Source organism: Lactuca saligna, chromosome 5, assembly GCF_052625555.1.
Source record: "Lactuca saligna cultivar CGN05327 chromosome 5, ASM5262555v1, whole genome shotgun sequence".
Lineage (NCBI taxonomy): Eukaryota > Viridiplantae > Streptophyta > Magnoliopsida > Asterales > Asteraceae > Lactuca > Lactuca saligna.
In genome coordinates this window covers 251,650,888-251,669,267 of record NC_136421.1, presented here as the reverse complement: position 1 = coordinate 251,669,267, position 18,380 = coordinate 251,650,888, and the positions used below count along the sequence as shown (strand labels likewise).

Here is an 18,380-nt window from a genome sequence, read left to right as displayed (position 1 = left end):
GGAGAAAATTATTGTGTACGGAGAAAATTATTGTGTACAAATCTCTTCTCTTTGAAAATATATATTTGTTTTCTAATTAATTTTTGAAGAACATCCTTAAAAAATTGATGGTTTCGCCCCTAGTTAAGAATATCATCTTTATTTGAAGATAATGTTCATTTTTTTGTAGAAAATATTTTTATTTCATTTTAACTGTAGATAAATATAAATTAGAACTTATTACTTCAATGAATATTTTCAATACGAAACCAAACATATGTAAAAACATAAAGCTAGTACTTTCTAGTTTCCACGGTCTCACATGACTTATTCGGCTTTTTGGACCATCCCAGTCCCACAATGTCATCCGTTGACTTATTTATTCTCGTTGGAAATCCGGCCGACGGAGAAGTGCTCTCACGGCAGGACCCACATCTTGTACATTAGTTGATAACAACGGTGAGTTCTAACACATGTGGTGATTTCCTTCATCATCGTGACATTTTCTCGTAAAACAAGCGACTTTATGTCTTTGACGTGTCGTACACGTGTTTTTCTCTTCAAATTTATCTTTTCCACTTGAAGTCCCTAGAAGAAGCTATATCTTTTAATTATAAATCTTTTAATAAAAAAAAAATTGAATTGAAAGTTGTCATGCCAACAATTAATTTTAACTCGATATTTAGAGAGGAATTAGCTTTCACCTTTGTTACATACGTCACAATCCAAAAATAAATAAAGAAACTTCATGAATAATATGGTTATATTTTGATGTTTTCTTCTTAATTTACCAAATAATAAATTACTTCATTTACTTGCAATAACGATTACTCTTTATATTTCTGGATTGGATACTAAATATGGTAATCAAAATGTGTTTTCTAGTCTTGTAGTGGTAAGAAGATGGTGATTTGAATGTCATCAAAGGAGGGATATCAACCACTATCAATAGGAGGGTGGAGATGGCTAATTGATAGTGCATGACGTTCTCGTCCAAAAAAAAAAAAAAAAAAAAAAAAAAAAAAAAAAAAAAAAAAGAGAGAGAGAAGATAGTGTGAGATTGGAAATGAATAATTGTCTCTTTCTGATGAAATTGCCTTATATAAAAAGATGTCGATGCTTAAAATAAGGGTAGTGAATTAGTATAACTTGTAGTTCATGTTTTATATCATTTGTTGGAAATTTAGTGTAACCGATCATTTTGGTGTTTCTAAAAGTACCATGAATGCCAAAGGGTTTATAGCCTGGTCTAATAAATGTCAAGTATTACCAAATATACACTTATATAAGAGGAGTTTGATCTTGAACACAATGAATAACAATGTCACAGTTCAGAAGAAACAAATCATCATAAAAATGGGTGAAATTAGCTTAAGATCATTCAACTTGAGTTGAAAGACCGTTTTTATAAATGAAGCAACCAGCGTAAATATAAGTAAGTTTCAATGTGGATTGACTTGGGCCGTTTATATGGAGTTTACCATTTTGTTGAACACTTTGAATTGTTAGTTGTCCGAGAAAAATAAAAAGAATTATTTGTTATTTACATAGTATACTACCTAAATTTGTATAGATTACATCTTATTAAGATTAATGAGTTTTAATTGTTAGTTAATTTTTATACCAAAATTAGTCCATTTTCTAAAAAAATACAAATCATTTTCTATTTACAGGCAACTTATCCTCCAAATCGTATAAACAATAAAAAATAAATAAATAAATAAATAAATAAGCATCTGATGTTGATCTTACTGAATACAGAATAGTCGTCATAAGTCTTGTATAAAAACACTCTGTTGCCAGCTCCCTTCCACAGCCTTCTCCACCCTGTTCCTTACATCCATTATCCGTCGGAGATCCATTTCCCATCTACACGATGAGCTGGTGGTGGGCCGGAGCAATTGGAGCTGCAAAGGTAATCAACTTTCATCTCAATATCAATTCATCTACTTTACAATTGATTACTAAATTCAGAATCGATTAATTTACACAGAAAAAGCTCGATGAGGACGACGCTCCACCCAAATACCAGAGCGTTGCCCTAATCCTCGGAGTCACCGGAATCGTCGGCAACAGCCTCGCCGAAATTCTTCCACTCTCCGACACACCTGGCGGTCCTTGGAAAGTCTATGGGGTCGCCCGTCGCTCTCGCCCCCAATGGAACGCCGACCACCCTATCGAGTATATCCAGTGCGATATCTCCGATCCGGAAGAAACCCTCACTAAACTCGGTGGGCTCCAAGACGTTACTCATGTCTTCTATGTCACTTGGGCAAATCGATCCACCGAATCTGAGAATTGCGAGATCAACGGAAAAATGCTCAAAAACGTCCTGGATGCAGTGATCCCGAATTCCCCCAATTTACAGCACGTATCTTTGCAAACTGGTCGGAAACATTACATAGGTCCTTTTGAATTGTACGGAAAAGTCGCTCATGATCCCCCTTTTCACGAAGATCTACCTCGCCTTGATGCCCCGAATTTCTACTATACCCAAGAGGACATTCTATTCAAAGCTGTGGAACAGAAGGAAGGATTAACCTGGTCAGTTCATCGACCTGGAACTATATTCGGTTTTTCGCCTTATAGCATGATGAACATAATCGGTACTTTATGCGTATACGCTACAATCTGTAAACACGAAGGGGTTCCATTGAAATTCCCAGGGACTAAGGAAGCTTGGGATCATTACTCCGATGTTTCAGACGCCGATTTGATAGCTGAGCAACACATATGGGCAGCAGTCGAACCTTACGCAAAGAATGAAGCTTTTAACATCAGCAATGGAGATGTGTTCAAGTGGAAGCACTTTTGGAAGGTGTTAGCGGAGCAATTTGAGGTTGAAAATGGAGGGTTTGATGAAGGTGGTGAGAAGATGAGCTTGGTGGAGATGATGAAGGATAAAGGAGAAGTCTGGGATGAGATTGTGAGAGCGAAGGGATTGCAGGTTACGAAATTGGAGGAGGTTGGTGTATGGTGGTTTGTGGATGTGATTCTTGGAGGTGCGTGTATGTTGGACACCATGAACAAGAGCAAAGAACATGGGTTTTTAGGGTTTAGGAATTCCAAATCTTCTTTTGTTTCTTGGATTGATAAGATGAAAGGTTACAAGATTGTTCCTTGATTTTGAAGTTTGATGATGATTTCATGTTTTGGGTATTTTATGAATGATATGATGTATTTGTAAGAAGAAATGAATAAAAGTGTTTGATTATTGGAGTTTGTTTCAATTGTTTTTTGTTAAGATAATTGAAATTTGAAAATGAATTTTACATTTTTCTTTTAATTTCTTTAAATTCTAGTAAACTATATATGTGGTATGAAATTACAAATATAATTTGGTAAGGATCATTGGATCAAATATGCACGATACTTGTTTCTTACACGTATAAACAAAATGGTTAAGCACGAAAATGACTAATAATATATGAAGTGCTATAAAATAAAACGAACGTGGGGTATAAAAGTATCATTAAATAACTATCTGTTTTGAAAAATTATTGTTTACTCATTATTTTATACTACTTTATAAACCTGTCATTACAAAAACGTTTCATTTTCTTTTTATTTTATAGAATAATATAATGTTTCACCCATTTTGAATAGTTTTGAAGTAAGTTATAAAATCGTTAATATATTACAAAATTATGTATATTTTGCCAAACACAATAATGTCACAAAACAAAAGGTTTTATGCTGGAAAAAATTGAGAGATACAATTTTCAAAATGAGTAGACATTTTTTCTTTGGTTTCTAAAAAATATAATGATTTTCATACGCCTACACTCTCCAGTTTTATTGTCTTCACAAAATGAATTCTGGTTGGAATTATTGGTTGTTAAGTTGCCTTTTTATTTATTATGGTTTGCTTGTGAGAAAAAAATATAAACTGAATTGACATTACTTTGTTGATGTCGATATTAGGGAGTTCAGATTACTTTGTTGAAGTCGATATTAGGAAGTTCAGACATCTACTATATGTCTCTCAGACCCGATTTAAACCATGTGCAATGTGGGCATTGGAGTAGGGTCCGTAATTTTAAGGGGTTCAAATTTTTTTAGTAGTATATACAATTTTCAACCCAATAATCCAAATGTATCAGTCAGCGGCTCATCATGTACGAGAGAAGGAATTGGACGAAACAAAAGTCAACATCACGTATTCACATTTGTCGTTAAAAAAACGATAAGTGTTACTGTGTTAGCAATTAAGCGAATAGCAACAGACCGACACTCCGATAGCATGGGTGAATGATATTGCTGAGTCGCTGTGGTGATCTGATTCAACAAGACAGCAAGGGTCGAACTCAAAGATCAATTATCTGATTTTATCTCCTGCTAATCAGTCAATCAAGTATGATTTATAAGAAATTGAAGATTATCAGTTTATAATTATAAATTGCATACTTGAATGATTCATAGATTATCAATTTAATAGTTTATTACTATAGAAATTAGTTTAATAGAATATTGAATGAATGAATCGGTTTCTAAGATTCATAGAAATCAATTTAGTAGTTTAAATTATGAGTTTATGTTTATTGTAAAATTGTTTATCATAAATAAGGTTATCTAATTCTTAGATTTTCCAATTATGTTTATTGTAATTACTTGAATGTTGAAAGTTGAAACTAATGGACTTGTAGTGATGAAGTCTAAACAACCATCCGGATATCAAAAACGTAAAAAGAGAAAACTAGATGATGAAAAAAGAAAGGTTGATGTCGGTGCTCTAGATAAGTTCATCCATAGACAACTTGTTGAAGAGCATGTTGAAGAACACATTGAAGAGTATGTTGAAGAGCAAGAGCATATAGAAGTATAAGAGATAGAAGAGCAAGAGCCTATTAAAGAGTTTATTGATATATACTCCATCCGTCCTAAATTGATAGTCCACTTTTGACTTTTGAAGTCTTTTTTCTTCAACTTTGACCTTAAATATTTTTATTTGTGTTATATATTACTTGATAAAACTTAGAACAATGAAAAAGCATTTAAAATACAATCCATTCATATATTTTGCATCAAATGTTATCTATAAAAAACAAAATTATTTAAGGTCAAAGTTGAAGAAAAAAAATTTTAAAAGTCAAAAGTGGACTATCAATTTGGGACGGAGGTGGTATGATCCAAGAAGGTGGGAAAAACTTATTTATGATGAGATTAAACTATTAGTCGATAAAGGTCCTAAAAAAGATAATAGTATTGTGTATGGTCCCTACGATAAATTTGGTAAAAGGTTTTCTGCAGCTTAATATACAAAAACTTATCAAATTTGGAGAAGTGTGATTGAGAATCACTAGTATATTCGAAAGAGCTAGATAGGGTATTTTGTTTCTGTTGTGAAGTGTTTAGAAAATGGATTTCGAAAGGTAAATTAGACGATGAAATTTATATAGATTGACACCATGTTACAACTAAGGTTAAATAACACAAAATTGATGGGTATTATGCAAAACATATAAATCATATGTGTGCATGCAACCCTAATAATCGATCTATGTTTTCTTTAGTTGAACATACATCTTAAACAACAAAATAGAAACCCTAGAACACTAGTATACAATCGAAAATATGCAAGTAGGGTTATAAGAATCATACCTTGATTGTTATATAGTAATAACAATGCAAATCCTTTTGAGAGCAAGCGTCACAAATGTCACGCACAGTGTTGTAAAACTCACTGAGTTGGCCGATTACTCCTCCGAGTACTCGCTACTCGGTCCCTTACCGAGGCGAGTTACAAAATCCCAAGTACTCCCCGATCGGCCTCTTACTGAACTGAGCAGTGTTGTAAAAATCGTTCAACTCGGTGATTAATATATATAATATACTTAATGATTTATTATTTAACACACACACACATATGATTATTACTACATATATATATATATATATATATATATATATATATATCTTATACTTTCAGTAATTATTCACGAAGTGAAACCATTATGTGTTTTTCAGTTATTGTGTATTCACATGTATCTAATTTTGTTATGTATTTAAATCAACTTATGATTTTGACATATATAATTTCCTTTAAAAGATTTCTACATGAATTACCGAATCCGAGTACTCGCTACTCGGTAGTCGGCTGAACAGGTACCGAGTAACGAGTTCTACAACCTTGGTCACGCCTCTAGTGGTTCACACCCAACACTAGCAATGGAAGATGATTGAGAAGGAGGAGAGATAATCTAAAATTCGGCTAGGTCTTCCAAGAAGCAGTTGGTCAAAATTCTTAGGGTTGAGGTTGCGTATATAGTGCAGTCAGAAAACCCTAGATAAGCCCTAACCCAAGATTATCTTAAACCAGGTAATTATCTACTTTCCTGTTTATCTACCAGGGATTATTCTAGAATCCCTTAGCCATCAAGAAACCGTCCAAGCCTTCATGGAGGGTTCTAGATTTCCTCTTGTTCAACTATTAGATAATTACACTTTAGTCCTTGCACTTTTATTTAATTTCTTTAATCCAAAAATTAGTTCCAATTAATTTCTGATTAAATACTAATTAAATATTACTATTTCTAATTAATATATTATTCTCATAACACATTAACAAATTATTTATTTCAATTTATTAATCAAATAATAAATCAACTTCTTTCTCCAAATTCTTCCTGTCTAGTTGCTAGTTTTGAGGACAATCCAAAAGGACTGTGTTGCTATCAATTTACGTATATACCAATGTAAGTATGGGCTTAGACACCTAATCCAACAAAAATTTCATTATAGCATCTTACAAATAAGAATAATTGGTTTGATATGCCTAAAATTTTGAATTTGAACGAAACAATTAATAAAGTTCAACACGAGCAATTCAAGAAAGAAAGAAATTATTGGAAACAAGTCCTTTTGAGAATTATTGCAGTAGTGAAGTTTCTTGGTAAACATAATTTAGGATTTCGTGAAGCCAATGAAAAGTTTTATCAAAAAGGTAACTATAACTTATATAATTTTTTTATTCCAATTCCACCAAATACCTTTTTGTTAATTATGATGACTGATTCCACTTCTTATTTGTTAATTGTATTTAATATGTAATTGAAAACACCAAGGAGTGCAAAAGAGATATTTAGATATAAATCCTAGAGCATTTTACACTCCTTATGGTTGTTATTCTCTTAATCTAACAGTATGTGATATGGCTAACAAGTGTGTAATGGAAAGAACTTTCTTGGATTCATCCAACGCATTATACTATCTTTGCAAATTCTACTAAGAGGTGGGAAATTTTGAAAGATAATGTTAAAGCTTAGTGTCTTAAGTCATTGTGTCAAACTTGTTGGGAAAGACAGGTTGAGAGTGTAAAGGTAATTATACTGCAACTTGTGGATGTACGGAAAACTTTGCTTCAAGTTGGAGAAAAAGATAATGATGTTGTGATTGCAAGTGAAGCAACTTCACTAGCAGAAAAAGAACTTGGTGACTTTGAATTTTTGGTGTCAACTTTTATTTGGTATGAAGTACTAAACTATGTGAATATTATGAGTAAGAAGTTACAATCAAAGGATATACATCTTGATAATGGTATTACAGAAATAAACAAATTGATTGGGTACTTCAAGGATTATAGAGAAACTGGGTTTTCAAAAGACATGAAGTAACAAGATCTAACATACTAATTAGCAAGGATGTTACAATTAACCACCCCCTAAGAATGATTTCATTCATGAATCGTAGATTCCAAGAATAGTCGCGAGTATATTTTCTTTATTTCCTCTTCCATCTCCCACTTAATATTTGGCCCTAAAATATGATTGCAATTGACTAGTATTAGATAGTAGATATGGTAATTTATTATGTGCTACTACAATAGAGGCTTTCTTATTAGAGGTATGTTTCTAGTCATAATTTGTACTCATGGTGGTTGAGATGGTGTATCAGATTGAGAACCATTCCCTTTATTGGTACAAGATGCAATTTCATGTGGATTTTCCGTCTTTAGTTATAAGTTGATTAGGATCCTAAATTAATTTGGTTGTGTTGAGTTGCACAGTGCCATATGCATTGTATTGTATCAATGCTATATTTCTCTATATTATGGTGAAATCATTTGTTACATTTTACATTGTACAATTATTCACATATTATATCATGTTATGAATTGTTATATAACACAAGTTCATGTATAAATATCAAATGCGTGAAGAGACAACAAAAGTAATTCTACAAAGGATATAAGAATGGATAAGATCATTGAAAGGATTAGGACCATAACATCCACATTACATGTAGTGTTGCTTTAAGAGTTGATTAGTTATGGCGCGCTTTGAGGCTACACTATGTGTTTAATAGTTGATAGCTTATATACAACTAGTGTATTAGATTTTATTTATTTATTTATTTATTTGTGGTTGGAAGTATTAAGGATTTCTTATGAATATGGTTTATTTACATAAAGATAATGCTGAAATTTTGGTAGAAAGTGTTGAAAAATATTTAGGTCTTTCGTAGAAAGTGGAGATGTCATAAGACATATATACATAAAAATCTTGAATGCTACTATCATTATGTTGAAGTGCACGAATATTGGTCTCTAACTGATATGTGTATAAAAATCTTAAAAGAGTTTTTGAGTCATGTAATTATATTTGAGTTGTTATTCTCCCAGGTAATCATCAACTTTCTCATCTAGTGGTCTAACATATACCTTACTAATGTAACCCTAAACAAATTTCCATCTAGAAAATTCTTCATAACATAACTTTAACACCTATAATGACTTAAAAGGATAATATAATTTTTTGATTTATCACATTTGGTCACTGAGTTTTTTTTGTCCACATTTGCCCCTTCAACTTGTTAAACTGTACACATTCAGTCTTTATAACCGGTTAATCCGTGTTAGCCGGGAAAAATGATTTAATTGGGTAATATGTTTCTCATTTTGTATGCATTTAGTACTTCATATATTTTTGTTTCAAAATAAGTTATTTTTGTTTTGTACTCATTTAGTACTTATAAATGATTTATTTAGGTTTTTCTCACGACATCTTACGTGAGACAATCATTAATGAGGTGTTTGGGTTGTTGATGCTTATGTTCATCGCAATCTCGACCGCTTGGTTACGTATGTCTTGTTGTTTGGCTTAAGTCTTGTGTTATGAACGTCATAACTTCTTCATACGATACTAGATTTTAAGGGTCTTTATATCCACGTATTCGTCTTTTGAGTCTACTACAACTTTTGTTAAGATTACTCCCGTTGAAATGTTATATATTTTTACTTACGATTTTATTAAAAAAAAAAACATTCATACATGCATTCATAAAAAAGTATGGATAGAAAGATCATAAGTAAAAATATATTATTTTTTAATGGGAGTAATCTAAATGAACATTGTAGTTGAGTAAAATACAAACACATGTATATAAAGATTGGTAAAATCCGAAATCGTATGAAGAAGTTATGACGTTCAGAGCACATGACCTAAGTAACCAAGTAGTTGAAATCGTGATGGATATGAACATCAAAAGCACCAAACACCTCATTAATGATTGTCTCACATAATTGACTTATTTTGCAACAAAAAAAACCTAAAGAAATCATTTATAAGTATTAAATGAGTACAAAAACAAAATTGACTTATTTTGCAACAAAAAAAAAATATTAATGATTAAATATGTACAAAAATATTAAGTATTAAAAGTGTACAAAGTAAGAAATATATTATTCTATTAACTCATTTTTACCGACTAACCTGAAGTAACCGATCATAATGATTGAATATATATAATTTAACAAGTTGAAAGTGTAAATATGAAAAAAAAAAAAAAAAAAAAAAAGATTACATTACCATTTTAAATCATTATCCTTGGTTTTTACCATCTAACTAAAAACCAATATACTAAAGATAAGTATGTTTTCGTACCCCATAACCAAGAACCAATAACTAACAAAACACTAATCCAATACAAAGACAAAATCAATCAATACATACTTACATAACCTATTAACCCCAAAACCCCTTCACTTCAAACAATCATTGCTATGAAGTATGGACAGATGACTTTAACACCATGAAGATCATTACCTAAAAGGCTCTAGCTTTTTATTGATCACAGAAAATGTACACACAATGAAACGAAAATGGAGCAATATATATATAGCAAAACTAGTGTAAAATAGCATACATTATATTTATAACCCCAACTCATCAACCAAAAAACAAAGAAATATCATGTTAGAACTTTATAGATGAAGATACAAGACACCCATCACCAATCCTAAATTCCTACATTCAATCTTGTTAAATATTTACACTCTTTTTTTAGGGTCTTAATCAAGCATTCTTAATTGGCCAAAAGGGGATCTTCCACAGTTTTGTGATTTTTATCTTCATTATGAGAAAATATATCCATAGGCGCTGTTGTAAACCCTAGCTTCCTGTTTTTCGATGTACCCTTCTCACGATCAAGATATATTACTATCACAGATATATCATCGTGAAAATGACGCCTAATACCCCTCTCGATTTTCATTATATCCTTGTATCTCAACTCCCTCTTCTTTGTCGCCTCACGTATCGCTGCCCCTACCAGTCTTTTTGCTATCCCCTGTAACCAAACATTTCTCTTTCCATTAACACAATTCTTGAAAAATGAAAATCATTCATAATGATATAATAATTAATATAATAAAAAAAAAGGTGACTAACCGATCTTGGATTATTATATACAATATCAACTGCTGTTTCATCGCTCAAATGCTCCCAAAGTCCATCGGAAGCGAATATTAAAAACAAATCTTGGGATTTGAGTTTTCTTGAAATGATGGAAGGTTCTGCTGATAATACAGCTTTCTTCAATGGAACATGGTTTCCATACTGTAGATAACGTGGGTCCCTGTGGAATTCGGGTTTCTTTAAATAGAAATCACCTATTGATCGTGATACCTGAAAAAAAGAACATAAATTTGGCATATCATTTTACATGTTAACTTCAGTTGCTTAAGAACATGTGATGCTTCTCAAAAAAGTAAAAGGGAATAGACAAAACGATTCACGAATCAGATGCTTCGGAATAATTGTCTTTTCAGAAAGCTAAAGGTGAAAAGAATCGATCATTTGATATTGAATTAGTGATTACATGAATCCATTGAAGTCTGAAACATTACAAGTTGAAGAAATTAAGTGAAAGTAGTGTACCTGAATTATGCCTTTGATTCTCCAAACTCCACGGCAATACATAACAACAGGTGAATCACCAGGATGCTGTGATTCTACCTCCTTCCTCACTTCTTCATATGAGACATTATGATCTCGTGACAAACGCTCTGCAACTACTTTATCCTTTCTTCCATCGGAAACCTTCTGGCCAAGGACTACTCGTGAGTCTCCAAGGTTAGCGACATGTAATTCATCGTTAGAAATAGCACCAACAAGACAACATGATCCAACTGATGCAATCTGTGGTTTAATGGACATTTGATGCTTCACGAACTGGAAAAACTTCTCCTCTGTGGCGTTGAATGCCTTTTTTATAACATCTGCGGATATACCTCCTTGTTCGGATGCATACTCTACAAAAAATCGAAATTCGCCAGAGATGAATACATAATCACAGATATCCATCAATAAAATTGGGAATCACGCTATCTGATTCTGAATTTCAACTCTAAAACATATAAAAAAAACTACAGCGACATTTTATGAAAATCAATAGCCAAATCAGTTCAAACTTCAAGCTAGGGTTTGACATTAACATTAACGTAAACGTAAAAGTACTTACTATGAATGAAGGGGAAAAGGTTAGAATTAACAAAACGAGAAGCTTCAGGGCCACCATGACCATCGTAGACGCCAACATACGTAGCGGAAGGCGAAGTATAAACCTGGCTTTGATCTTCAAGGTTAGAATTGGCCTGAACAACGGCGATGGAGAAGTCGCCGGAGGCATGAGGCTTCAAGTCATTATGCCATAAAAGTACATCACCACTCCGTCGTCCTAAACATCTTTCTAAAGGCTTAACACACATCCGCAACATGTTCGATGAATTGAAATCAGATGTTTACGCGTTTGAATTGCAAACTACACTGAAAATGTCGAGTTAATGGAGAGATTTTATTGAAGTTTTTTTTTTGTCGGAATATTGGTGGAGAGAAATGAGAGGGAGAAGGGGAAGGTGTAAATGGGGTAGAAAAAGCAGAAAGAAAGTGGAAGAAATAGCGCGTGATAGGTGGAAGAAGACGATGACGTGGACCACCACATCTCTATGTTCAAACCGTGTTATATACGCCCTTTCCTACTTTTGACTTTTCTTTTAGAAATAAAATTATTATATTGATGTTCCCCTTCGGGTGTGTAATGTATACACGTATTTTTTTTTATTTTTTTTTATACATGTTGATGTTGCCCTTGACTTTGAAGTTATTTGTATATTAGATTATATACGTAGGTAAATTAGTTAACAAATGTAATAAATACGATACATTTGGAAATAATCATTAAAAAAAATGAAAGAATCTACCAAAACCTACAGTTGTTTCAGAAGATAAAAAAAAAGATTATGAACAATTTTACAGATTTATGAAGAATTTTACTATTATAAAATAACTTCACACTATAATATTACGATTATATATTTTTTTTCATTGAAAAAGAGCTATTGCTTAGTTGTTTTTTTTTTTTTTTTTTTTTTTGAATCCAGGAAATAATTTCGTAATTTTCAAGTCACGCGTTGCATATTAGTGATCATTTTATGCCATTAGTAATCGTTTTGTTTGTCAATCATGTGATTATTTTGTTAAATATTATATTATAAAAGGATAGTTTTTTTTTCACAATCTCTAGAATGTATGTGAATAGACATCTGGTAATGGATCATCATTAATTACGTCATAAATTTTTAATGATTGCTAGATTTTTATACGCAGATAAACATAAGACAAAAGTGTATAAATGATCCTTGCGTTATGTTGAAATTGCGTGTTTGGTCCAATTTATTTTGATTTTTTTAAATGATGATTTTGCTATTATATTTTTTTTTTCAGTTTTTTTTGTTACAAAAATTATAAAAAAATATACACCCCTCCCCCCTCTCTCTTTCGCTTACTCTTTTTATAGATCTGATAATGGGGAGGTGGTCAGACGAAACAGAAGACCGAAGACAAATCAAAAGATTGAAGACAAGGCAGTAGATCGAAGGTCCGTCATTTGCACATATACGTAGTTGTCTACATCTTCTTTATCGTCGATTTTAGTGTCACTGAAGACAAATCAGAATATCGAAGACAAGTTAAAATCACATGTTGATGATTTTAGTGTCATTGGGCATTTAATGTAATTGTAACTGACATGCGAGCTAAGGGACTTATTATTTGTATTTTATATTATATGTTTGGAGAATGCAAAATGCATGCATATATAAGATTGAATTATAATCTAGTACGATAAAAGGCGGGGATCAAGGGGGTCGCACCCCTTTGCAGTGTCTAAGGGGCAACCCCCTAGTGGGGTCCAAGGGGCAGACCCCCTGGCAGTGGTCCTACTAACCGATCTTCGGAAATTTAAATTTGTTATATAATGGAAAAACCAAATTATAGTAGTGATTATGGTAAAATTGATAAATCTTATCAATTTTGGTAACCATTAATTATATCATCAAATTCTTGATTCTCCTACCTAATATAGAAGACAGAAACCCTAATCTGTCTAGTATAAATATGGCTCCTTAATTGAGTTGTGAGATATAAACTTCTTGGTTCTTCTTCTTCTACATGAACTATAAACCCTCTTGCGATTTGGCTTGTGTTTCTGTTACTAGATATACAAGTGTCCTTCTGGAGTATCCTATACTGGATTTCCTACAACCTAGACGTAGGGTGAAAATATCAGTTTGGAAAGTGAACTTACACGATCCAAGAGAAATCCGGTTCTCCACCATCGCCTTACTAAAATATCCCGAGGTGGTGAGACGAATCAGAAGACCGTAGACAAATTAGAAGATCGAAGACGATTCAAAAGATCAAAGGTCCGCCATCTACATATATACGTTGTTGTCTACATCTTCTTCATCGCCGACACTATTGTTAAGGTTTCGTAAACTTGCATCAGGATAATGGTGTCGATAAGGTTTCATCCTGAAACCAAAATGAAACCTTAATCTAGACTCGTTCTTACAGATCTTAAAGCGAGAAGGGTGGCGACATTAGGGTTTTGGGAAACGAGAAGGGATACAACAAGAGAGGAGAGGTATGTAAACACATAAAGGGGTAGTCATCGGTGTTCTTCGTCTTCTGATTCATCAATCATATTTATGTAACTTACCAGTCTTGATTTAATTTAATCGATGGGTAAAGGGAAAAAAAGTTGAGTTTGTGTTCAAAGATTCATCAATCAGATTAATGAGACTTTTTTCTTTCTAATTCTTTTCATTATCTGCCATTCTTGCCGTTGTAGGAGAGGTTTTCATCTGGGTATATTCATCTTTGATTTTTAATCTTGGATTTTCATATGGGTATATTCATCTTTCTCCTTCTGTAGAAGTCTTCTAGATTCGAAGTTAAACCCAACACCACCATAAAATCGTAAAGCTTTTGGGTAGCCTTTGAGTTTTCTGATGCACATTTATGTTCCGGTAGTCTCCTTTGATTATTGGGTGTGTGAGTTCATATGTGTTGAATTTGAACCCAGATGAACATTTGGTTCGTGAATGTTAGATCGGAGAGAGAGAGAGAGAGAGAGAGAGAGAGAGAGAGAGAGAGAGAGAGAGAGAGAGAGAGAGAGAGAGAGAGAGAGAGGTTAATTGGTTTTTTATTTTGTTTTTTATTTATTTTAATAAAAAAAATAATAAAACATTGCAAAAGAAAAAAAATGGTAAAATCATCTTATAAAAAAATTTAAAGCAAATTGAATCAAATTAATAACAAAATAAAAATCTTAGATCTCTAGCGTCCATTAAAACCTTTTTGGACTAAAATATTAATTTTCGTCTAACTGTAGGACTATTTATGCAGTTTTATCTAAATATAAAATGTCACATGTTCGATATTATTATATACAAACAAAAATATGGTTTTTGGGAAAACCATGTACTCCTGCGACACTGTTTTTTTTATATGATATTTCTAGTTGCGACGACCGACCAACGACGGAGACCGGTTCAAAGTCCGAAGAAACCTACCCACTGAAAAAGGTAGACGCACCAAATTATTGGCACCATGTCATTCATATTTTGTTAAATTCATAAAAACAAAATAGCCGAAATAGATAAATACATTCACGTTGTGTAAAATTATAGATAAAATACAAAAACAATATCTTGTATTTTTAAAGAAAGGTGTCAAATAAACATTCAAAATGAGTGAGTCGACATAATTATCTTTTTTTATAGATCAAAAAGTATCGTGTCTTGTATGTATTAAGTACATAGTTCTAGACAACTTTTAATTCACCTGTCCATTAAAAAAAACATGGCTAATTTTATATTCCATCCCAAATTGCTTTGTGTATCTCAAGTGAAATAATGTAGATGCACGCCTATAATATAACAATTTATAACAATTTATGTGAATAAAGGAATGTATGTTTGATAACACCCAAAAAATATATATTTTGTGATGTAACCCATACCAGAAATATATATATATATATATATATATATATATATATATATATATATATATATATATATATATATATATATATATATATATATATATATATATTTTGTGAGATCGTAATATCAATTTTTTCTAATGAAATATTCTAATATTGTAGTTAACATAAAAATATAATATTTATAATATTCTAACATTATATACTTTTAAAATATTTCAATTAAAATGTGTTAAAAATACTCATATTATGTGTTATCCGGATAAAAAAAATCAAATCAGTCATATACATTAAATGTGATTAAGTAAAAAAAAGTAAATAAAAAAAGCCAAAAAATTAAAAAAAAAAATACATTTTTAATATATCACAAAATCAAGAAGAACCAAAAACTTAACTTACTTAGAAGTCTTCATTATAAAGACAAAAAATCATTCGAACAAGACTATAAAGTCAAAATAATACTCGATTAGGATTAACGGTGTGAGAAGCTTCTGATTAAGATTATGAGTGTGAAGATTAAAGTAACTGTGAATAATGTTTACAAATTGTAGAATTAACCGATTAGGAATTACAACATTAATCAATAATCTAACTCAATGCATGATTGGAAGATTGTGTGGGTTTGCGTGATAAGCCTTTAACGGTTTGATTGTTCGTTCGTCTCCTGATAAGTGAAGATTAATGAATTATATTTTGAAATTTTAATGTGTCTTAAAAAAGTTTGACTATATTATTTTATATATAATCTATAATTTTTATATATTAAAATATAAAATTAACGGTTCGGTTAATAGTGGTTCGATTAACCTATATAATCATAATCGAACCGTTAGTTATCGGCTAACAAAAATTAGAAACCAAATCAACGATTTTTAAAATAGTTCGGTTATATTGATTAATTTGGTTTTGGTTTAGTTTTTCGGTTATCATGCTCACCTCTATTTTTTTGTTACTAATATTCTCATCACATATCAAAATTTATCTATTTTTTTAGTAAGAAAACAAAGTGCTTATCCGGCAAGATATTCAGTGATCATGTGAAAGTAGTGATCTTTTTCTTATTATTTTTTAAATGATTTATATATATATATATATATATATATATATATATATATATATATATATATATATATATATATATATATATTCAATATTCTTGTGTTGTAAATGAATTTGACCAAAATGTTTTTTATATCATCTATATATGTTGCACAATAGATATTTACGGAAATGCCTAAAAGAGAATTTATGTTCAAGTTATTGAAAATCACGGAGAATTCTCACTTGGGTTTTGGTGTTTTTTGGTTGTGACTATGTAGAATGCATTTTAACATAATTTCTAAAGTTTATTTTATTATTTTTCATATAAAAGATTTCTTGCATTAATTTATTCTTACATAATTCGATTTCATAACAATTATTCTTATAAAATGCACGAAGAAACATGATGATCAAGAGCCTAAATGTTGGATGATGGTATGTGAAATAGAGATTAACAATGGTCACCAATTTTCAAAAAAGAATTTATTATACATCGTTAATTTTGGCATAATATTTTACAATAGAATGATAATATCATATATAACAGTTTATTCTAGTAGAATAATCTACATATTTTGTTTTTTTGTTATTAGTAAGTGTTATATTATCATTAAACAATATATAAATATTTTTATTTTTTAAAGAATGTGATGAAAAAGTGTAACTTGTATCCAAAATTTTGTTATTCTTCAAAAAGTTCATTCGATCAAAATATATATTCTCTCAGAATATTTATTTTTTTATGGTTCAAGAATTTTGTTATTTTTCAGTAATATTCTTAAACATATTCTCTCAGAAAATATGAATTATGATCCTTAAAATCAGATTTTTAAAATTAGTAGATTTTTTTATCCCTTAAAATCCGCAATTTTTCTTTTTCTAGATCTAGCTTAATTGACTAAAATATCTTTACAATGATATTTATTTGATTATTCTATTTTCTTTATTTAAATAATATAAGTAAATCATTTTCTTAGAATAACTAAAAAAGTTGATCCACATTCCCTATATCCACACAATATACATTATCCACATTATAACTTAACCATATATATATATATATATATATATATATATATATATATATATATATATATATATATATATATATATATATATATATATATATATATATATCTTGTAGATGATATTTTTTCGTCCATCTCGTTTTGAAAAAGTCATTTGATCCATTTTATTTTTAAATTTATAAAATTTCACTTTCACTCTTCTATTTTAGACAAAATTGCAAAAATGTCCCTGTGGTATGCAAATTTTTAGGATTTTAATCCAAACAATGACTTTTTTGGTTTTGTAGTTCTTTTGGGCTATTTTCATTGTAGAATTGGTCCTTGATAATCTTGAAAAGACTACTTTGCCCTTTTAATTTTTTTTTCCATTTACTTAAATATTTTTTTCTTTTACTTAATTATAATTGTTAAATCAAATCAAGAATGGGACCCACCTGCCCCCTCTCTCTCTCTCTCTCTCTCTTTCTCTCTCTCTCTCTCTCTCTCTCTCTCTCTCTCTTTCTCTCTCGTGAAATCAAGAACATACCATTTGTTATTGCATCCTTACATCCCCACCACTCATCTCCCCTTCTTCACTCATCTGCTCATTTTCTCCGATTTCCAGTAGGGAAGACACCCAAATCACCGATGGTATTACACCCAAATCTTGATTTACGGTGGTGCTACAAACAGAATGAAAGCTTCGTCCCTACTGACTCACGATTCCACCCTTCTCGCTTCCAACGCCGATCCTACTACCGCTGACCGTCCAGACTCCTTTCGTTC

The 18,380-nt window shown here is 31.1% G+C and overlaps 2 protein-coding genes across 2 annotated transcripts; one reads left to right on the top strand and one right to left on the bottom strand.

The window, feature by feature from the left end:
• The first annotated feature begins 1,735 nt into the window (after nucleotides 1-1,735).
• On the top strand, nucleotides 1,736-3,209 carry LOC145047356 ((S)-8-oxocitronellyl enol synthase ISY1-like). The gene is made up of 2 exons (XM_078995610.1): nucleotides 1,736-1,894; nucleotides 1,973-3,209. Exons 1-2 carry the CDS (start codon nucleotides 1,856-1,858, stop codon nucleotides 3,101-3,103), a joined length of 1,170 nt encoding a protein of 389 aa, XP_078851736.1. The 5' UTR covers nucleotides 1,736-1,855; the 3' UTR covers nucleotides 3,104-3,209.
• Nucleotides 3,210-10,068: 6,859 nt separating this feature from the next.
• LOC145047355 (putative protein phosphatase 2C 63) lies at nucleotides 10,069-12,115 on the bottom strand. Its single transcript, XM_078995609.1, has 4 exons — nucleotides 11,719-12,115; nucleotides 11,136-11,509; nucleotides 10,647-10,883; nucleotides 10,069-10,545 (listed from the first exon to the last, which is right to left on the bottom strand). The coding sequence occupies exons 1-4, from the start codon at nucleotides 11,972-11,974 to the stop codon at nucleotides 10,282-10,284; spliced, it is 1,131 nt and encodes a 376-aa protein (XP_078851735.1). The 5' UTR covers nucleotides 11,975-12,115; the 3' UTR covers nucleotides 10,069-10,281.
• Between the last annotated feature and the right edge of the window lie 6,265 nt (nucleotides 12,116-18,380).